Here is a 24,137-nt window from a genome sequence, read left to right on the forward strand (position 1 = left end):
TAATCATAATCAATGATGTATTATATCCTGAAATGGACTATTTGCACAGACGAATTACATTGACCATTTATACATTTCTGATATATTCTGTATGTCGCCTTCTTTGAGACATATGGATGAAGTGTTTCCGTAGAATTTTATCTATGTTGTCAATAAAGAATTAAAGTTTGCAGAATTTTAACGTCCTCTACTTCAAGTTTTAAATTGCTGGTTTGTACCTAAAATATTGTAAGTAATAGAAAGACAACAACCATACATTGTCTCAAAATATAACTTTTATTTGTACTTGGCTAGAAATAGGATAGAAATGATGAGTATCACCTCTTTCTCTCCTTGTTTCTAAGCCTTGTACAAAAAATTATATATTTGGAGACAACTTTTGCTTATTCTATTCATATTGTACATATGACTTCAACCCCTTTCAGTGTGGGTAATATATATATACGTATTTACATTGTATCATGAATCAAATTTATTCGTTCAGTGTATATTCACTTGTGTTAATATGTCTTTTGATTGAGTTAAGCCATTTTAATTGATATATTATAGTGTGTCTTTCTATGTTGTGATGTTACACTATTGTTTCAGTTAAGGGTGAAGGTTTGGTACCATTAAAACGTTTAAACCAACCCGCTGCAATTGTTTGCACCTGTCCTAAGTCAGGAATCTGATGTTCAGTAGTTGTCGTTTGTTGATGTGGTTTATAAGTTTTTCTCGTTTCTCTTTTTTTATATAGATTAGACCGTTTGTTTTCCCGTTTGAATGGTTTTACGCTAATATTTTCTGGGGCCCTTTATAGCTTGCTGGTCGGTGTGAGCCAAGGCTCCGTGTTGAAGACCGTACTTTGACCTATAATGGTTTACTTTTATAAATTGTGACTTGGATGGAGAGTTGTCTTATTGGCACTCATACCACATCTTCTTATATCTATGTATATATATCTATATATAAAATAAGTATTGTTAAAATATTCACACTGACGAAGGCAAAATATTTGTCGACACGATTTTATAACATCATCCTCGTATATTACCATCTTATATTAGTACTGCGCAAATCTTGAGACTTTTATATTTTTTTCCTTATCTGCGCAGAATCGTCTATTCTAGACGATCTGGTACATATTGAATTTGCTGGTTATCTTTTTTATAGAATTCTATATAATACATATATTTGCATTCATCTAATTGATCCAGTTGTCTGTTGTCAATTTACCTTAAATTAATTTATTTGTAATGTTGAATATGACAGTATCTTATGATTTGTTATTCACCTACATCTAGTTTAATGTAATTAATTTCTGATATTCCATGTTTTGTTTTTGCAGCAAACACATATTGCTTCTTTGTTAGAACAGTAAATGATGGAGCAAAGGACATCCAGGTCAGCGGGAACAGTAATCAGTTGTGCTGTAGAACCAAGGCAGATTGTATGTATACTTCTTTTTTGTTTAATAATTTTTCAGAAAAAGAAGAGCTTTATAGGTCTGAAATTTATATCACACACAGGCTATTCTCTAAAAGTCTTTCAATCATTGTTAGAAATTCAAAGTATCAAAGCCACATATGTGTATGTTAAGGTTCTAACAATATTTTGACTGACTGAACTTTCTGTTACACATAGATGAGACAGAGTTGTAAACGCACAACCTGAAATTTGAATATTTTCAGTAGGAGTTTTGGTCTCTGAATAAGAGATGTTTTTCTCAACTAATTTTTCAAGGTTTCCATGTTCATTTTGCTTGTGAAACTTTAGTTTTATTCCAGTTTTAGCTCACCTGGCCTAAAAGGTCTTTGGTGGACTTCGGCTGTTTTCTGTTCTTTGGTCGGGTTGTTGTCTCATTCCCCGTTTCCACTCTCAATTGTATTTTCTCATTATTTGGTGTTCCTCGTAAACACTTTCAAAGATCTTCTTCTCTGAAACTACTGAACCAATTACAACCAAACTTAAGGATATCTAGTTTAAAGTTTTGGAGTTTTTCCTGATCAGTCAACATACGTGGCTGTCATGGCTAAAAATAGAAACCAGTGTAAAATACAGTTACAGTATTGTCTTAATCTTGAACACTATAATACATAGAGAAAATCTGACAAAGACAAAAATGCTCAAAAGGTCAAGATCTTCCTACCCTCCTATTTTCACCAAAATTTCTTCCTAAGGTGTTATTGATAATGATTAACAATTTTTTGACTTATTTAAGTTTTTTTTTTGCGCTATTATCTTGAAAACTCTTATAGGCAGGTGTAACCTGTTAGCAGAAATTAAAAATCTGCAAAGATGCCAACAGAACGTTTCTCCTCTAAAACTATTGAAACAATTTGAATAAAATGATTGAATTTTATATCTGCAAACCAAACAACATGGCCAACATAGCTAAAAGTAGAGCATAGTGGTAAAAGGCAAATTTTGTCTATTTTCTTGAAAACTGTTATAGATATAAAAAAAATCTGAGAGGACTTGAATGTCAAGATCTATCTATTGTCCCTTTCAACAAACATTGTCAGAAAATCCCTATAGTTATTGCTCTTAACAGACATTTTTTACCCATTGTTTTACCCATGTATTCAGCTATAAAAAGGAAAATAAAGTCAACATTGAAAATGAAACAAGGGTAAACCATTTGATTGACTGATTTGATCCAGAAAAAAATCATTCTTGTACAGGTAAAATTGATGATAAACATACTTGTTAACCTACAATAAGAATCTAATAGATCTAGAAAAATCCAATTGCATTGGGTCGTTGCATTTATATTTATGTTTATATCAGGTTATATGACCGTCTGCAGTTTTCAGAGGTCATCTCGATGGTTAATTAGATGATGTCTAGACAAAAATACTGATACATATTATTGAGTCTGTGCATTGTTTAATGTTTATTTTAGACTTTTTGTAATTTGGATATATAGTTTTAGTATGTTAAATATATGAGAATTTGAGTAAAATTGGTGAACATGAATATAACAGCTAATACATCTTTAAAACACAATAGTTACATTGTTCATGTATAAATATACACTTGAACCAGATCTTGGCAATATTTTAAAGTTGAAACACGAGATTCAGGTTAAATCAAATAGGGATTACATGGACAGTTGAACTATTTTTTAAAATAATTCCAAATATCAATGGACACAATGGCGATTATATCCCTCAGAGCGATCCAGCTCTTCGATTTTTTTTTGTTCGTCCCACCAAACCTTAAATTTTTAGAAAAAATATAATTATACAATAGAAAGGTAAAACTGTAATTAGAAAATATGATAAGCAAAACAAGATCTACATAAATGCCATCATCTCTGGATCTTGATCCTTAAAGGAAAATTTTAGACTTATTTTTATAGATTTGTCCTAGAAGTTTGAGAGGATAAGATTTTGGTGAAATTGAATGGTGCCACATGTTTAGCAGGATATGAGCACCTGAAATCACCCCGGTTTTTTTTATGTTTTGTGTTGCTCAGTCTTTAGTTTTCTATGTTGTGTTTTGTGTACTGTTTGTCTTTTCGTCGTGTTTTGTTTTTTGCCATGGCATTGTCAGTTTGTTTTTGACTTATGATTTTGAATGTCCCTTTGGTATCTTTCGCACCTCTTCTATAAATATATATAGTATTTCATATATAAAAAATAATATGTGATATAATTGACAATGAGACAACTCTTCGCAAGAAACAAAAATGACACAGAAATTAAGGTCACCATACGGCCATCAACAATGAACAAAGCCCATACCGCATAGTTAGCTATAAAAGGCCCCGAAATGACAAATGTAAAACAATTCAAACGAGAAAACTAACGGCCTAATTAATGTACAAAGAATGAACGAACAACAAATATGTAACACAGCAACAAACGACAACCACTGAATTACAGGCTCCTGACTTGGAACAGGCACATACATACAGAATGTGGCGGGGTTAAACATGTTAGCGTGAGTCCAACCATCCCCTAACCTGGGACAGTGGTGTAACAGTACCACAAAAGAACGAACTATAAAAATAAGTTCATCAGATGGATACAAACAGAAATACATCTAACAAAAACACAGAGTTGATTTGGCCCGGTACCTGTACATCCCAACAACAAAAAGACACTAAGTACAGATCTAAGAGTACTCGCAGTTACTGACAGCAGTTCAAAGCCAATAACAACTAATAAAAAAAATCATGCATTTAAGACTAAATTATCAATCAGTACACATCCAACATCCAATGGATTTAGTGTAAAGACGTCATAAACAGTTAGAGAAAAACATGACATTGTGCATTGCCAAGATACAGGTATCGACAGATTGTAGATCCATGAAAGTGAATATGTATATAACAATAATATATAGTTTGCTTTTAATTTACTGATAACAAAATCAATATTGATACCAATAAAAACAATATTCAAAGATCTAATTACAGTGTTGAATTGGTAACCTTTTAGAATAAGTTTATTTTAAGGATCGATAAGTTTACCAGGATCGTTTCTAAATTTCCGGGCACGGATAAGCAACATCTCCGTAAAAATGAGAATGTGCTATCCCGTTTGAATAAGTTTTCTACAGGTACAAAAACTTCAAAACCAAATCTTTATATCTATGGAAGATTTTAGTAAATGTTTTAAGTAATTTGTGGTAACGAAATCCCTGACTTAATAATTTACCAGTAATACATAGATTACGTTCATTAAAATTCAAAACGTCACAACAGACACGGGCATAGCGAACGAGTTGTGAAATATTAATACTGCAAGATGTTGCCAAAGGAACATCACCATACAAAAAAGGAAAAAATTAACAATAGGGAACAAAAAATTAGTGTGGAGTTTCCCATGTAAAAATGTAATATCTAAATCAAAGAAAGGACAGTTATTACCGTTTACATTTGATTTATTAAAAGTAAGTTCTTTTAGGTAACTTTCGGCAGCATATTTAGAAAATTCTTGATTATTTAACGAAAAAATATCATCAAGATAACGGTAAGTGTTGTTGAATTATCAATTAAATGCAATTTAGACAGGTCTTCATTGAGTTTGGTCATTAACTGTGATTCAGAACAGTACAAAATCAAGTCTGCTATTAAAGGGGCGGAATTAGTGTCAATAGGAATACCTACAAACTGTCGATAAACTTTGTTGCCGAAACGTACATGAATATATATTCTATTGAGTTCATTTCATATTTCTTAAATGGTGAGGTTTGAGTTTTGAACAGCATCAAAGTACAGAGTTGTTTTGACACACCTTTAACCATTGCCTTTCTTTCACTTTTAATCATTAAGATGTGTGCCTCAATTCAAACGATAAACTTACACCCTGATGTATGTGAAAAACAATAGATAAAAAAAAACAAATATTATAACAGCAACAAACGACAACCAATGAACTACAGGCTCCTGACTTTGGACAGGCACATACAGAATGTGGGTATGGCTGATAATTTTTGCTGTTTACAGTTTCTTCTTATTGAAGATATGGTGTATATTTTTATCAAACGAGTCGGGTTTATTATTATAAAAATAGCAAAATAATTAGTAGAAAAAAATCTATTTTGTCAATAGTCTAGTAAACACAATTCAAGAACAGGATTTGTCAACATTTAAAAAAAAGTAAGTAATTCATTAATATTTGCTCCTGTTATTTACAGCATCAAGTGAACCGACAAGTGTAACAACAAATGTTTTGTCAAGTAGAAACATTTCTGTTACATGGAACTATCCAGACAATCCAAAAGGAGATATATTTGGTTACCGTTTACGTCTTAAAGTGAACGATATATGTCAGGTGGAAATAATATTCTATTGTCATGAATGTCCTAATGCAGTAAGTAGTTCAGCAGATAAAATGTTATTTTTGATTTAAGGCAAAGGATACGTTATTAGATGATATTTCAGATTTTGATAAGAATTTGTTATACTTTACAACTTGTTGAACTGCATTGGTTTTCAAGCTGATCAAAAGGGTTTGAAATGAAATTTTGCGTTATTTCAACAAAAATTTAATTCTTTGGGCCCTTGCTATGGTGAATTTAACTCTGTTTTTTAGATTTTTGATTTCGGGTCAATGTTTTCAAATTGGAACATATTAAGGTCCAAAGGGTCTAAAATTAAATGAATTTTTGGGATTCTTTGATATGTTGAATCTAAACATGTATTTAGATTTTTGATTTTGGGCCCAGTTTTCCAGTTGGTCCAAATAGTGGTCCAAAATTAAAATTTATCTATTCTTTACAAAAAATGAATTTTAAGGGGTTCTTTGATATGCTGAATTTAACCATGTATTTTTATTTTGGGCTCCGTTATCAAATTGGTCCACATTGAGGTTCAATGGGTCCAGAGTTAAATTCTATTTGATTTCATCAAAAACTAGATTCTTGAGGTTCTTTGATATGCTGAATGTTACAATATATTTATATTTGGGATTTGGAATATGATAGGTAAATGTTCAATTCAAATTTCAAAGTACTTAGACCACATTCATTAGGTGTCAGAAACCTATTATGTGTCAACTATTTAATCACAATCCAAATTCAGAGCTGAATGTTGTGTCCATACTTGCCCAACTGTTCAGAGTTCCATTATTGTAGTTGCATCAAGCTGCACCTTGCAGAGGATTTTATTATACTGAGCCTGAATATGTTTGTTCCTTCTGCTTGGAATGCATAACACACTAGTTCAAAGATAGAGCTCTTCCATCCGGACATTTTGAACTGTCAAATAATTTTTACTAATTTCAGTTAAAAATATGCCAGAAAGGGTAAGCTATATATAACTTTCAACATGGTTACAAACAACAGTGTGATGACTACGTAACCTATTCTTTTTTTATTTCTTCTACAGCAAGACATTCCATACAAGGATTGTGGAGAAGATAAACAAAGACAAACAATAAATCTGAATAAAAACCAAATCAATACAACCATCAACTATATCGTTGAGCAATTATTACCATACACTAAGTATGATGTGTGGATTGCAGCACATGATACAGCAAATGATGGGATGAGACATGATTCAGAAGTACAGACAATATCTGAAGGTAACTGTTCCACAAAGTTAGCTTCTGAAAAAAGCCTTAGTGTATCTTGACTGTTACTTATTTTGATTTAAATGATTGTGTCTCGCACTTGATTTTCACTAATTTGACCATCCCAAAACAAGTTCAGTAATTGCTGTTTTCCGAATGTTTGTAATTGTTTAATCAATGAAACTTGTATAACCTACATCAGTGTGTGAAATCTTTTTCTGTCTTTCCTTGCAAAATTGGACAGGATCTTTTTATTTCAACTCACTAAAATGAAGTCAGCTTGCCAGCTTGTTCAGTGACTTATTTACATTATGTTGAGTGTGCTACATTTATGTTGCAAAAGCAAACATAGCGAGCCTAGATTCCGGCGGTGGCATCACTTTAGGTACAGTCTGTGGTTTATTTTATTTAAACACAAATATATTTATCAAACCCTTATGAAATTTCAGGAAATTTGGACAGAAGATTGTTAATGACCAAAACACAGTATCCAGAGCAAAAGTTTGAAAATAATTATTTTCATTTTCCGTATTTTAATGATAAATGGACTTAGTTTCTTTTACAGTTATCATTCAGATTTAGTCTGAAGTTAAATATTTTCAGTCATCAATAACTTTGTCAAATCTTCATTGAAATTGATGAAATTTGAACAGCTGCTTGTTTATGACCAAAGATACAGTATACAGAGCAACATTTTGAAATATTTATTTTCATTTTTCCGAATTTGACTGATAAATTGAGTTTTTTTACATTTAACAAGTAAATACAGCCTAGGATTTATGTTTTTCAGTCATCCATTACTTTTTCAAATTCTCATGACAATTTATGAAATTTGAACAGCTACTTGTTTATGACCAAAAAATAAACAGTATACAGAGCAAAATTTTTAAAATATTTATTCCAATTTTTCCGTATTTGACTGACAAATGTGTTTTTTTATTTTACATTTAACAAGTAGACGCAGTCTTGTTAAATATATAAAAAAAAGGAGATGTGTGTGGTATGATTGCCAATGAGACAACTATCCACCAAAGTTCAAATAAATTGAATGAAAGTAATTATAGGCAACCATACGGCCTTCAAAAATGCGAGGAACCCATACTGTATAGTCGGCTTTAAAAGGTCACTACATGAAAAAAATGAACCAAATCAATTGAGAAAATTTAAGGACTAATTTATAACAAAACAATTTACGAAAAACAAATATGACAGACATGAACCAATGACAACCACTGAACTACAGGCTCCTAACATGGGTCTGGCACATAAAGAATGTATGGGGTTAATAGATATAAGAAGATGTGGTATGAGTGCCAATGAGACAATTCTCCATCCAAGTCACAATTTATAAAAGTAACCATTATAGGTCAAAGTACGGTCTTCAACACGGAGCTTTGGCTCACACCGCACAGCAAGCTATAAAGGGCCCCAAACATTACTAGTGTAAAACCATTCAAACGGGTAAACCAACGGTCTAATCTATATAAAAAACGAGAAACGCGAAACACTTATGAACAACATCAACAAACAACAACTACTGAACATCAGATTCCTTTCCTTAATGGTACCAAACCTACACCCTTATCTGAAACAATAGTGTAACATCACAACATAAAAAGACACACTATAAAATATCAATTGAAATGGCTTAACTCAATCAAAAGACATAAACACAAGTGAACATACACTGAACGAATAAATTTGATCTATGATACAATGCAAATACAAAATCAATAAAATAAGGGACGAATAATTAAAGTAACAGTATTATACCGCTGTGAAATGTTAAACAATTTCAGAAAAACAACAATAACCTTAAACAAAAATCCGCCATTCACAATAAGATTATAAACAGGTAAATGAAAATAATTTTGTTGTTAGGTATACAGTTTAAAAGGAGAAAGGAAATATTTTTACAAAATAAATAATTTTGATGTTCATAGTTCGAAGAAGTGAAAATTTATAGTAATACCAAACACTTATCAAAGCTGGTATATATACCAGATATATTACCCTGAATAAGTAAACATTAAATAACAAAAAAGCATTACAAATAGTATCAACAGGTCAAATTAACAAGAAAGTACGATTTGAGAGTACTCGCAGTTACTGACAGCTAGTTAAAAGCCAAAAACAATTAATAATAAAAAAATCATGCATCAGAGACTAAAATCAACTAAAACACATCCCAGGGATTTAGTATTTTAACGTAATGGACAGTCAAAGAAGACATGACTTGTGCAATTCCAAAAATAAATGTATCGACAGTCATAGGATAGTTAGGAGTTAACCTCTTAATAGATAAAAATGAACGTGGGTGTGTCTTTATACATCCCGTTTGAAAAAAATACAAATTTAGTTATGTTTGAATTTGCTGATGACAAAATCGATATAAGTGCCAATGTAAACTATATTCAAAGATCTAAATACAACATTGGTGAGATAATCTTTACTAATAACTCTGTTTAAAGATTCGATGAGTTTACACGGATCACATAGTGATTTCCGCGCTTTTAGGACAATATTACCGTAAAATTTAGTATGTGAAATACCGTTTTTAATAACTTTCCTACAGCCAAATTTACTAATCAAATCTTTTTATCATGTTTGTGTTAACCAACCCCTTAACCTGGGACACTGATGTAACAGCACAACTAAAAACAAACTATAAAAATCAGTAGAAAAGGGCTTAACTCATCAGATCGATACATAACAGACAAACAACAAACAAAAACACAGACCATTTGTCCATCCCTCCCCCTTACATAAAAAAAGCCACTAAGTACAGGCCTGAGAGTACTACCATTTACTGACAGCTATTTCAAAGCCAACAACAACTAATAAAAACAATTATGTATCTAAGACTAAAATTTTTTTCCACAGAAAACGCCAATTTTTGAGAAAATATCCAAATTCGGAGACCGTTATCGATCCTTGTCTTATACGCTTTCGTGCATGCTCAATCGACGTACTGGTCGCATAATATAACTTTTTATATAAATAATATAGGACAATGGTGTTGATTAAAAATTACACCATTCCAGGCCCTTTTGTTTTCCACATAATTAATATTGCAATAATTAACAATTTCCGGGTCGAATCCCATACCGATTCAAATAGACTAAGTATATGTCACAAAATTACCTGATTCCTGTTACCTAATCTGTACGTTCTGCTTCTGTCAGGCGCACAACCAAACGGTGTATTCAGGAATTGCTATAAACAAAGGTAATAATCACACCTGAACTTCGTCATTATGTAGGGAATAACTTTTCACATTAAAATCAGAGTGACTTTACCAAATAACAATACGAGTTCTAAAAATCCAGGCTAAAAATAAGGCGTAGGTTCTTTAATTCAGTCACGGATCCGTGATGTCGCAGGTACGGTCTAGTTTGATTAAACTTTGGCAGAAGCTTTTATTATGATTGAAAGATAATGTGTGATTCAAACTTTTGAAAATATCATTTTTTCTCATTTTCAGTATTTTTCGGATAGTTTTTTTACAGTAAACATTTACAGACAGTCTGGGATTAAAATCTTTTTAACATTTTAAAATTTTTAAATCTTTCTGGATTATTTTGAAACTTGGACAGAAGCTAATCTTCAAGACCATGAAATAGCATTTAAAGAAAAACATTGGATTTTTTTTTAAATGCTATGTTTACTGATAAATTGACTCACTTTTTAACTCATCTGACAAAAAAGGCAATGCTTTTGCAATCGCTTTTTGTCATTGTTATTGTCCCGGTCTGGCGTCCGTTAACCTTTTTTGTTGTTGTAAACATTTTTTAAAATCTTCTCCTCTGTAACGATTGGGCCAAATGTTACAAAACTATACCTAAATATTTCTTTAATTATCATGTTTTAAAATGATATCTGGGGATTTGATTAATTAACAAATATGGCAGCTGTTGCCTAATTAAAGTGGGGAAAAGAAAACCCAGTTTGGAGTTATTGCCCCCTGAAATGTTAATTTTTGGAAACTTTTACCGTTTTTTGTCAAGGCCAAATGCGTGGCGGGTGAGATAGAAATTCTGGGCGTTTTCTGTCCGTCTTGTCTTGTAAGCGCTCTCACATGATCTTTATAAAATTTATAACATAGGTTTATATCAGCAATGTCTTGGACGAGTTCGAAAAACAAAAACCAATCTTTTATTTTTAAAAGAGTAATGCCCTCTGAAATATTAATAACTTAGAAAACTGCATTGTTAGTGCTCTCATGTCTATAATTTTTGCAAGATTTTTAAGAAAGTTATTTTATACGTTTAATCAGCAATGTCACGGACGAGCTCGAAAACCAGTGCCGATCAATTAAAATGTATGTTTAGAATAGTTATACCCTTTGGAATTATTGATTATATTGAAAACTGCATTGTTAGCGCTCTCATGTTTACTTTTCTTGGCAAATTTTGTCAAATTGATATCAAAGGTTTATTTCAGCAGTGTTGTGGACAATTTCGTAAATCAGTGCCAATCAAATATTTGTTAAAGCGTAAGTTGCCTTCAAATGATGACTTTTACATTTTTGGTATTTTTTATATGACCCTCATTGCCAATTTCTAAATGTAAGTCAAGATATGAAGCAAACTGTACTGTATCAGTTGTATTCAAGTAAGTCAACATTGCCAAATTGTCACACTAGTTATAAGACTTGTCGCTGTTAAATGACGTCGTTTTATCTCAAAATGTTTTATAAATAGCTTAAAACTGTAAACAGTCTGGCATGTATCATCTGACCTTGACCTCATTTTAAAGGTTCATTGGTCAATGTTAAATTTTCGTGATCTAGTATGTTTCTTAGATGATACAATTAGTAATGGGTCAAATGTATTTGGTACATGGATTGATTATGTGGTATACTTATCTGTAGGGCAGAGTTTATCTTATTTAAACCTCATTCTTATAGACCATTTATAATGTTAAGTTTATGTGATATTAATTGAAGTTAAAGACTTTTAAAAAATAAATTCAAACATTGTCAATAAAGCAGGCAAGACATTTCAGAAATTGCACTCTTGTTTTAATTTTACCTTTTATCTAAAAAAATAATAAAGATCCATCGAAAATACCTCCCTATTTTAAAGATCAGTCTGTAACCATCATTTCTTAAACCTTTACCAAACCAATTGCAACTAAAAGTTTCAATTACAAATACGTGTTGCAGGATCTCAATATTTTTTAATGCATTTTCAAATCCATGTTTGGCATGTCCGGGAATTACAAAAAAGACAGGAATGGTTTAATTATATGTTGCTGTCAAGTGATTATCAGGGTAGGAACTGTTATTGTAATAACAAAAAGTTTATCTTAATGGTGTCCATCCTAAGACAAAATACTACCTAATCATAAAATGGGAACAGTGTGAATCCTTCTACATGAATCAAATTTGCAGATCCGTATAGCAAATAAGTTTAGTAAATTTGTATAATGTTGCAAGTATATACTGTACATGATCCAATTTTTGTCAAGTTTCCTCGTCAATCCCTTAACACTTAGTTTATTGATGGCTACTTCGAGCGTTTTGTTCATGCAACTTTGTAGATAACTAGTTTATTCTAAAGATGTAACAAGTTATTGTTTTATCGTTAATACAGTTCCACAGAAGCCTTTGAGTGTAATTGCCTCAGTTATGGGCTCAAGTGAAATAGTACTAACATGGAAACAGCCATCACCTAGACCTGGAATTACAACATATTATATCAAAGCATATGAAGTTGTTTTAAATGCTCAACCAGCACTTGTCGAATTATCAAACACAACTGGTAAGTTTGTTATTTGCTTTTGATTTTTTTTTATATTCAGCAGATTTAACATATAATTGTATATTTGTTGTTAACTTGTATGATATTGATTTGATTCATAATTGATTGAAACTAACTCACACACACTACCTCCTAAGTCCAATTAAGAAAAAAACATTTATTAAAGTGCATAGTCGTGAGTATAGATGTTTGGAATAAATCAATAAAACAACATTATATTTTATTCACCAGCGCCAGAGCGCCAGGACAGCTCGAAAGTATAAGTGTCGACGACAATGAACATGACAATAGACTAAAATACAAAGACAATATATGAGTGTCCTTAAGTTCCAAAGATCCACGAGGGGTTCTAGAATTATCGCTATTCAAAAACGATAGCAGAAATTCCTAAGCGAAAGTTGGAAGACCCCTATATTATCACAATATATATTTTGTCGTAACGTTTTGGAGGGAAAGGGGAAACAGTTTGAAAGAGAACGAATAAGTCCGTCTGAATTTGCCTAACCACTAAAATTCAAAAATGTTAATCTTTGCTGCATATCAATACATTTGTCAATATTGTTATTTACCCGAACTTTTCCTTTTATACTTATAACAAGTAGCGCCATCGCGACACCGCGCAAAACATTGAAGAGTTAAATTTTACACTGTTTGAAGGGGAGGTGATATTTTGCCAAGAGATTTTCACTGGGGTATCCGCAAAAAATATCTTGGATATTTAATGAGTTAACTTTCGGCAAGTTTAAATTCACATCTGTTTTAATATAATATTCTAAACATCAGATGCAGACGTATTCTTTTCATAGCACAGAAGTATAAACAAGAATATCGAACCCCAAGGTAAATTAAAAAAAAGGAGAAGTCTATATAGATAATCAACTTTAAAAATGGCAATGGACTACAGATAGAAGTTCAAAATCATACATATTCTAAGTAATAGAAAAATTGCAAATCAAAGAATAAGTAATACAGTCTAACCTGTTTATAAAGGTCACCCTTGGGAACAAGACAAAAGTAACCTTATAAGAGAGTTGATATTTCAATCGAGGTTCAAAATGCCTTGTATTAATACAGCGGGACAAGAAGATCTAGAGGATGACCAGACAAGAATGAATTTCGCTTAAAAGAGTTGGCCTTCAAAGCAACTTTGACTGTACTGGCATTGTTTCTTTTAGGTTTTAGCCCACAGACCACAACGTTTTCAGGATTAGAAGCATATTGGAACTATACATTTTCTGTAGTGGCTGCTACAGACAAAGGCAATAGTGAACAATCTGAAATGTCGGTTATGGTGACTACACATCAAGATGGTATACATTTATGATATCTTATTTATTATCAATAATCAACCAACATATCAATTGTCGCTTTGCCTTTTCACTATTCTGCGCTCAAAACATTTTCGAATAAAGCCTTTAAATGGGTATTCGGAATCATAAATATGTTAAGGAGCTATCAGTTTTTCAATGCAGTATGTTCTTTTTAAGATCTGATGACAACGTTTATGAATCTTAAACACATATTTTTACAAGTATTTTAAACGCTCAGTTTTTGTTGTTTAATTTTTGCTTATCTTGTTCTTCTTTCTCATGTTTCTAACTTAAAAACAACAGTATATGTTGATCCTCAGAATTGATATTTTCAGTCGTTTTTTTATCAACCTTTTGTATATGACCGTTTTTGTGTAATCATATTCATTCCAAATGCTATACGACATCGCAAAATGTGTTTTGAACACAACTTAAGCTAAAATTATGAGTAGAACGATAGCATGAGTGTATGGAATTATGCTCTGTATATTTCATAGCAATAGTTAACATTATACAGCCCTTCATACTTTTCTCAAATGGAAGACAGTTTTACTGCTTGTCGAAAAGATATAAAATTGTAAATAGATACAACTGACTGACCGTCAAACACAGGCAATCAGTTGGTTCAAGCTGTTTGTATAGCGTATGATCCTAACAAAATACCATGTTGGGCATATTTTGTAACAAGACTTAGTATGTTGTACATGTCTTCAAGACATACATAATATTTGATATCTTCATCTGATGAATGCCGTTTTTTTAACGATTTTTATCACATCTCCACATTGAAGAACGTCATTACCTACATTAAACAAATATTTTCTTTAATTTGATTATGCCATGATCTAAAGAGTGGAGAAAGTTTAGAAACTTATTTAAAGATGTATCACTTTGTGATAGAATACATGTATAAGACAGTATCTGAGATATGACCAAAGTAAGAAATGCAAGTTCAAAACAAAGTATTTTTATCTATACCTAACTGTTGTCTTTTTATTTACTATTATTGTGTGGATATAAATGTCTTTTATAGGCTGCAAATTAACAATACAATACTTATTTGCTTTTTATATATCAATTTTAAGGTCACAATCAAATACTCTTGTCCTGATATACATGTATTACTTACCACTGGATCACATAGCCTAAACCAAATTAATTTCTTACTCTTTGTATATGTTTTTTTTTTTATCTCCTCTCATAATGTCATTCATTCCAATGTACTGTCTTTATATTTGATTATAAAATTTGTGATAAAAGATTTACACTATATAATAAAAAATATTTTAGTTTCGAACAAGGTAACAATTAGAGCTTGTTTTGTCTTCTTTCTGTCGCTCTTTATGAATAACTTTTAAAATTTCTTCATTTTACTTCATATAATTCCAAGTTCCATATGTTACATTTTAGTTTTAACTCAATTATTTGACGTAATTTTTGGGTGTATGTTTTGTGAAAGTTTGCTCTTGATTTAAAGAAAATTGTGCCTTAGCCACTTTTCTACAGTATGTCCGTTGTTTGAAGAGAATTGCTCACTTAGTATTAATATAAACGGCTAAAGTAACATCAAACGTGTTTAGTGTAACTGGTTTTTTTTTGAAATTTTTTTTTTAATAAAAGAGATTCATTTTTGTCACTGAATTTAATCAGGGAATCTGTAAATAAGATCTTAATTATTTCAATGAATTTATAAAATCCCTAGTTAAAATAAAACGATTTTACAAAATCCCTGATTTTACTAATTCACTGTAACATATATATAGTATTTGTTCTTTCATGAAATTAAGCATTTCTTACAGCTCCTGGAAAAGTAACGAGTTTCATAATCAGAAGACCAACCAATATATTGACAACAATGCAAGTTTCGTGGGCTATACCTTCATTGCAAGATAGGAACGGAATTATTAAAGAATATAAAATTAGCCACAACGTCAGTGGGGTATATGGATGATATTTTACAATTTGAGTTATTCTTTGATAGTCCACACACATAATGAACAAGCTTTAGAAAAATAAGAGGCGGCAGATACCAAAGGGATGTTCAAACTCATAAGTCGATGACAAACTGACAATACGTACCTTGGCAAACAAAGAAAAAGGTCCAAAATGACAAACAATAGTATACCTTTGATATTAAGTGCTCTGGTAAGGTAAGAAGATCCTGCTTCATTAGTGGCATCTGTTGTGATTATAATGTAAGTACAATTCCGTTATAAGTCCAATTCGGTATGTCAATACAAGGATAGAAAAGAAGACTGGATTATAGTTACGACAATCGAAACATATCCGTCGATATTTTTAAAACTGATATTTTATAACGGTTGATAAACTAGTGATAGCGTCCGTAAATTTTTTAAAGGGACTAGCTAAACTCCACAACTTGGAAAACCTTGATTAAACAGCTTCCTTGTAAGCCAGTATTCGTTTTCAATGAAATTATGATAGGAAATAGAAGCTCGAATGTATGATCAACTTAAAAATCATATTTTCGTAACGACATTGTAGCGCAAAGAAACTTCAGGTGTTTTACTTTGATGTTACACGCCATTATTACTGGAATTACCAAACGACAATGATATCTCCTAAAAGTATGCCGTGTTCATAGATACAAATGGGGAACTGATAGAAATTCAAATAGGTTAATAAATTTGGTCGATTTAGCATGTTTAAGGTAGCACAATACAAAAACAACTAAATTCTATCAAAATTTCGTTTTTAGCTGTTTTCGTTTCTTCTTATTATTACAAAATCACAGAAGATAAATAAGTTTCCATATCTTGCACTGTTAATGAGTTTTGATACGTTTTGCTCGTGCATGTTCACACTTTACGGACTTCATATACAGGAGTGTGCTCCTTACGTAAACACTGCTCCAACAAAGTTATGTGGAGGAAAGATTAAAAATGACACTCCGTAAATTTTATGGACACCATCACGAATTGGTTGATCCATACGATGTGTCTGTGTCTAAACTAGCTAAGGGCATTTTTACCACGTCTGAGATTGCGTTTTACCATTTACGTCGTCTAATCTTTTAAGTACCGACCATGACTTATTCCCGAATATGACTGTTTTGCTGAGTGTGAATTCGTATTACTATAAGACGTGTCAAGGTATTTGTTATCCAACATTCATGTATTTAGTGTTGATGTTGTATTTGTTATACTGATCGGATATTGTTAAATGTCTTATCGTTTGTAGTTGTAATTCTACCACCTTTTTTATTTTCTATTCGTATGTAAAAAAAGATAATATAATCACCCAGTTCATTTCTAAGATTTTAGTTTAAAGCAACTATATGTACACTATTTATATGTTTTACAGTTTGATATAGAAATAATACCGACATAGCTAGAAAATACAATTAATTATCTAATTACTAACACAATTCTATATCAATATTCTTGTAATTGTTATAAAATACATCAAATGACATAGTTACAAACCTGATCTTGAACAGTATCAAATTGTTTTCAAAATTTACATGTGACGTCACTTTTGTGACGTTGACCCAGTCGCGTGAAAGACAGTTCGTAGTTCTGTTGTGCTGTCCTATGTTGTTTTGCGTGTTCGTTTTTATTCTGTGGTTAGCATGTCGAAAACTACTATAACATTGTTTATTTGTGTATTTCTCTGTCCTGAATGTTCTTGCATTTATTTGTACTGTATTCCTGTCATGTAATGGTGTTATTTTAGTGTTATATTTAACATTGCCATAAAAGTGCAAGGTTTGGCTAGCCACAAAACCAGGTTCAACCCACTATTTGTTTCTTAAAATGTCCTGTGCCAAGTCAGGAAAATGGCAGTTGTTATCTTACAGTTCGTTTCTGTGTGTGTTGCATTGTCGTTTGTTTTTTGTTCACTTGATCATTGTTTCTGTTGTTTCGATAAGACTGTCGTACAAGTGAGAGGTTTAGCGCTATAAAACCAGGTTCAATCCACCATTTTCTACATTTAAAAATGCCTGTACCAAGTCAGGAATATGACAGTTGTTGTCCATTCGTTTGATGTGTTTTGTCATTTGATTTTGCCATGTGATTAGGGACTTTCCGATTGAATTTTCCTCGGAGTTCAGTATTTTTGTGATTTTACTTTTTTCGTTGTTTTCCTCTTATAGTTGATGTGTTTCCCTCGGTTTTAGTTTGTAACCCGGTTTGTTTTTGTCTCAATCGATTTATGACTTTCGAACAGCGGTATACGTATACTACTGTTGCCTTTATTTGATGATAATTATTATGTTAAAAAACAAATGCACTGCCTGATACATATTATCAAAGGTGGGCAGTACTTTGTGGTTAATCAATAGAATCATTTGATATCTTTATGACCACTGACCAGCTATAAAAATAACAGTCACAGAAAATAGGTTGAATTAGGGGTTTAAAGAAAAATAGAAGATAATGAAATGAAAATAAAAATACATTTCTATAATGGAACTGCCAAAAAATAGACAAATTATAGAAAAATAATTCGGAGCTATGGAGGGAATCGTATAATAATGTACAGATATATTGAAAATAAAAAAATGTACAACAATTAATTTTGCTGTTGATAATGCTGATGATTATGTCTAATTTTCTTGAGGAGAATGTGTAAGTATGAATTCTTTTCAAAAGAAATCACAAACTGATCTTTTTTTTTCAGACTTAAAAATTGGAAAAATCTACCTTTAGTAAAGCACCATATTTTCATTGTATACAAGTATAATTCTAGAAATCCCCCATATTAATCCTCTAGACTGACCAACTGATGATTTTAATTACACATGCATAACTTACTTTTTGGGAAAATGTTAAAAACAAAATATATTGTTTCATGTACTAATTGAAGTTAACTAAATAAAAAAATCCATATTGAAAAAAGCAAATGCAATGTGTAATTTAACTTCTGAGATCATTAATGGTTGATGTTTATATCCAATTAAATTGGGTGATTTTTTATGAAATAAGATGGCAAACTTAATTGAAGGGTTATGAGAGAATGAAATACAATAGTAAAAATCTGGGACATGGTTTTAGAGTTCAAACTGTGTTGCACAAGAATCTATCAAAATGTTGGGATGCTATAAATAACGAAGAAGCTAATTTCATTTAAATTTTGACATCAGAATCTAGCAACTAGTTACATAATAATAAGGTTCTTCTCTCTTTTGGTTCATCATTTATGAATTTTAGAACTGTATGAAAGAAATTACATCAATTTAAAGTTGTCTGATTGGGTGAAAAGATCTTTGTATTGTGCTACCTTAAACAACGAAACAAATGAATGAAAATATAATTTATGCGAAATACTGACGATATTATTTGGTTGTTCATTTGGTGTTGTGCTGTTTAACAGCACCAAGTTATGAAATGGACAAAACACTTTCATTTAAAATAACTTATTACGATACAGGAAATGTGGCATTATACCACAAGAGTCCAAACAGTCTTATATTTAATTGAGGAGAGAAAGAAGTTGCCTTATGATACCCTCTTTACCATAGCTGTATACCATTTGATAATATTTTTAGACAACAACAGTAGAAACCATTGCTGCAGATTCCGAGGTTTTCCAAAAACTGTATTCCATTACACCAGATAGACATTACCAGGTTGAAGTAAGTTGGGCAATGGTAAAACATAAATGATAACCAAATGGGCAATAAAAAATATAAGTCGACAACATCAAGGCAAAATTTGAACGGATAAAGGACAATTAACATTTAATCGTACTTAAAACAGAGTACATTTTGCAAGACCCCCCTCAAATAAAAATAATTTAAAACAACAGCAAAAAAACCCAAGATCAAAAAACAGGCAAAAACTGAGATGCTGTAGAAGGTAGACAGATCCTGATAATGTAGCGGCAGCTGTTATGCTTGTTGCTTAGAAATAGAAATTGTAGTATGAATCTTCGAAGAACTCAGGATGGAGTTGACGACACGTCAAATGTATCAATAATCTGTGGTCATTTGTGACACAGATATCTATTGGCTTTCAGGACAACTAAATAACAAAATAGTTCAAATATAAATTACAAAATTCCACAGTGTTCACTTCTACTTCATATACACATGTTCAAAGTAGACTTAAGCAAACATTTCATTCTGGAATTTTTACCAGTTGTATACTTTATCTTTTATAGCTTTATGCAGTAAATACAATTAACCAAGCTGGAGAAAAAGAAAGGAAAATTTATTACGCATCATCAAAAATTGAAAGTGAGCTATTTTTATTTTTCAAAGAGGATGTTATTTAAAATGATGCGGCATTATACTTGCATCAGTGGAGAAATGAGAAACACCATGACAATTTCATTGAATTGGAAATGGGATATTGAGTTGAGTTGAGATTCGCTTTCTAGTACTATATTTCAATATCCTCTCCTTGTTTATTTATTCTAGGAATAGTATACGTGTTCAAGACTTCAGGACATTCATGATTTTGTCTTACTTAACTTTTACACACTCTGTTTCATTTCGTACTACTTTAAGCAAAAAAGTAAAATAACAAAATTATCGAAATCCAAGGAAAATTCTAAATATAAAATAACAAAATCAAAAGCTTAAACACAGCAAACGAATGGAAAACAGTTATCATATTCTTGAATTGGTTCAGGCATTTTATTATGTAAATAATGGTGGATTAAACCGGGTTTTTATAGCTAGCTTAACCTCTCACTTGTATGACAGTCGCATAGAATTCCATTATGATAACAACAATGTGTGAGCAAAGCAAACGGACATAATAGGTAAAAATGTCAAAATTTGGCGTACAGCAGTCAACATTGTTTTATAATGTTAATCACTATAAAAACAAATAACTATTCCAACATAGAAAAATAAAATGACATATAGACATTCTATATACAAAGTATATAAGAAAAATGAAAAGCAACAATACAAGAATATAAAAATGACCGTAGCACAATAACATAATGTCGGGATGTATATATAAGTATCGAGCCACGCCGAAAGTATATGACCAAAATTGACTAAACAGTAAAGGTTAAAAATATAAAAAGACAAGTAAAAGGTTATTAAAATGATAAGCAACGTCAGTACCTAGAATCTATACTAAGACCATCATGTATTATTTGTAAAGTTGATACGGAATATTAACCTCAAGTTTTTGGTTTCTTTGACTGCAAAGGCTGTACGTTCTGTATTAATTTGCAAGGTCTCTCCTGTATGTGCAATAAAACTTGATGTTTTAATTTATTTTCAATTAATTAGTAAAGCATTAAAACTCTTCATTTCTTACACGTCTAGTGGTTATGATTATAAATAACTGTTAACCAAACTTTGAATTTTTCGAAATACTAAGAATTTTCTTCCCCAGTAAAATATCACCTTAACTTATTTGGGAAAATCTTTCAGAATTTCGCGTCCTCAGTGCTCTTCAACTTCGTTCTTTGTTTAGTCTTTTTTAACTTTGATTCAAAATTTTAATCTGGTATCTATGATGCGTAATTGATACATACGAAACACAATTGTCACATAAAAATAAGCGGAAAAAGAAAAACGAATTGTGCGTAGGTAATTTAAATGTTAAAAATCAAAGGATTAAAGTCGAAGCCTAGTTTTGAATATTTAATAGAACGACATTTTCCTATGCTTATCTATACATAAACTTGAAAAAATAAATTTGAATGTTGAATATTGAACAAACTTTACAACTGTTAATTAGATCGATGTTATGGGACTTGAGGTATAACTAAGCATTTTGTTTCGAATTGCATATATCATATATATCATCATTTACGGTTATATATATAAAGAATTATATTTTTGTAGCAAATAAAGCATTTTCAATAGGGACAGTAATAGGAGCTGCTGTTGGCTGTCTTTTAATCGGTGTTCTTGTAACGGTGATTTTATTCTGTATAATAATGAAATCCAGAAGAAATAAAATATCTAAAGAATCAAGTAAGTTTGGTCATTTTCATTTTTAAAATTTTCTTTCATCTAAGAAATACATAATTCAATCAATATGAATAAGGCAATGTTGGGTATTTGCCTATTAAAGCTCAGCCACAAAAACCAATCAAACGATTTTTCGAGGTCAACACACGGCATTTCCTAACTGACATGTTGTCAATCAAAACGTCACACTCTAAATAACTGGTTGTAAATAAAAGGAATGCATATAACAATCATCTCGCTCTATGTTTACGATACAATAAGTATCTAAAACACAACATGCATAAGTACAATCAAAACTGATATATTTATATGTGCCAAAGTGTGCTCGTAGTAAATATAAGCAAAATCAATGCACATTATATGCTGATATAACAAAATTATGCGTCGTATGTATATATTTCGTGCAGCATTACCACTTCATTTCCAACACACAAAAAGATTTTGCACAATTTAATGCAGAAACGTCCACGGCCACAAAAGGGTCTTCAACACAGCACGAGAAACCTGCACCCCGAGGCGGGTTTCAGCTTGCCCCTTAACAATAATGTTTTCATTCGACTTTATACGCGATATAGTGAATTGTAAGTGGAATTTGTATTAACTTAGTATATATTGTCAATGTTGTTTTAACAGGATCAAGACATGCGCTTCAAGAGCCAAAACTGTAAGTAGAAAGTTATTAGTTGCCTAGTAATAATAGTATTTGGTAGTGATATATAATAGATGATTTCATTCAGATATCTAATATCTTATAATTTCGGATATTTATATTTAATGACAATAATGTATTTCTGATGTGGTTTCGGAAAAATTATCACCACTTGAATTAAAAATAATAGACCTGATTTAAAAGTATCAAAAGCTGACCGAAATTAATGATATAAAAAGGACAATACACTTTGCAAGAATAAACTATCAGTTTCAGAAATTTAACATTAGAAGTGTCATTGAGAAATTAATATCCTGCCAATTAACAAGCTCTCCCTTTCAAACTAATGATACCTTCCGAGACTTAATGTCCAACGGTAGAAGCATCTCTGAAGTAATTGCAGTACAAAAAACCTTATGTATATTCGGTAAAAAATATTTCTCATCATAGTGGCTTGAATCTAAATGTTGGATCAAGCACATTATCAAACGTTATAGTACAAACATTCCCCCTCCATTTCTCAAAAAAAAAACGAGACACACGAGAATGGCAGCTGAATATATTTGAATGATTTTGGAGGGTGACCTTTTAAAACTACACTTTTTACATTATAAAAACCAGGATCAAATATCTTGACGGTACAAAGGAACTGGCTATTCGGCACGTGAAACAAAAAGTTACATGAAGTCCATCAGTATGGTCATCGACCTAGTACTGGCTATGCTAATGTACCTGTACTATACACCATTTTTATTGAATACATCAAAGGTAAATTTGGACATTTTAAATCGCCTTAGTGGTGGTCAATGCCGAATATAAGAAATCCGAATGTATCAAATAAAGGCAACAGTAGTATACCGGTGTTAAAAGGTTATAAATCGATTGAGAGAAAACAAAATCCGGGTTACAAACTAAAACCGATGGAAACACATCAACTATAAGAGGAAGTCAAAAAACGAACAACAGGAACACTGAAGTGAAAAAAAATCAAAACAAAAACCCGCTTACATACATGGAAACGAACTATTTTATGACAACTGTCATATTCCTGACTTGGTACAAGACATTTTGAGAAAAAATGGTGGGTTGAACCTGGTCTTAAGGTTAGCCAAACCTCCCGATTTATGTCAATGTTAAAAAATATCGCTGAAATGACAACATTACGTGACAGAAATACAGCACACACACACGCAAAAGTTAGAACTAAAAGTGGAAATCTTTCATTTTATTGCTTTATGTTTGTATTCACATTTTAGAAACCGTTGATTCTTAGTACAACGGAAAGATATAACAACAACAAACCATGACCAAATAACGTTAACGTTGAATATCCACAACTTTAAATGTTTTATCATTTCAGTGGAGACCAATACGAAGACCTTGGAATGGACAATATATCCTCTTACCAAGAACTTGGAGCAAAAGATAAACCTAATGTATATGACCAGATTGGTCGAGTACATACCGTAGACAAACACTATGAAAATATGTTAAATTAAA

The 24,137-nt window shown here is 31.4% G+C and overlaps 1 protein-coding gene across 1 annotated transcript in view; it reads left to right on the forward strand.

Moving 5' to 3' along the window:
- LOC127726588 (tyrosine-protein phosphatase Lar-like) overlaps positions 1-22,742 on the forward strand; it is a 34,673-nt gene extending 11,931 nt beyond the window's left edge. Inside the window, exons 6-15 of the mRNA XM_052234007.1 lie at positions 1,328-1,429; positions 5,629-5,804; positions 6,821-7,019; positions 12,605-12,772; positions 13,948-14,082; positions 15,882-16,021; positions 19,595-19,681; positions 20,209-20,284; positions 21,860-21,991; positions 22,622-22,742. Coding sequence (XP_052089967.1) covers positions 1,328-1,429; positions 5,629-5,804; positions 6,821-7,019; positions 12,605-12,772; positions 13,948-14,082; positions 15,882-16,021; positions 19,595-19,681; positions 20,209-20,284; positions 21,860-21,991; positions 22,622-22,656 — 1,250 coding nt within the window. The 3' untranslated portion in view covers positions 22,657-22,742. The remainder of the gene's footprint in view (positions 1-1,327; positions 1,430-5,628; positions 5,805-6,820; positions 7,020-12,604; positions 12,773-13,947; positions 14,083-15,881; positions 16,022-19,594; positions 19,682-20,208; positions 20,285-21,859; positions 21,992-22,621) is intronic.
- Positions 22,743-24,137: the final 1,395 nt, after the last annotated feature.

The sequence above is a fragment of the Mytilus californianus genome, unplaced genomic scaffold (genome assembly GCF_021869535.1).
Source record: "Mytilus californianus isolate M0D057914Y unplaced genomic scaffold, xbMytCali1.0.p SCAF_18, whole genome shotgun sequence".
NCBI classification, from domain to species: Eukaryota; Metazoa; Mollusca; class Bivalvia; order Mytilida; family Mytilidae; genus Mytilus; species Mytilus californianus.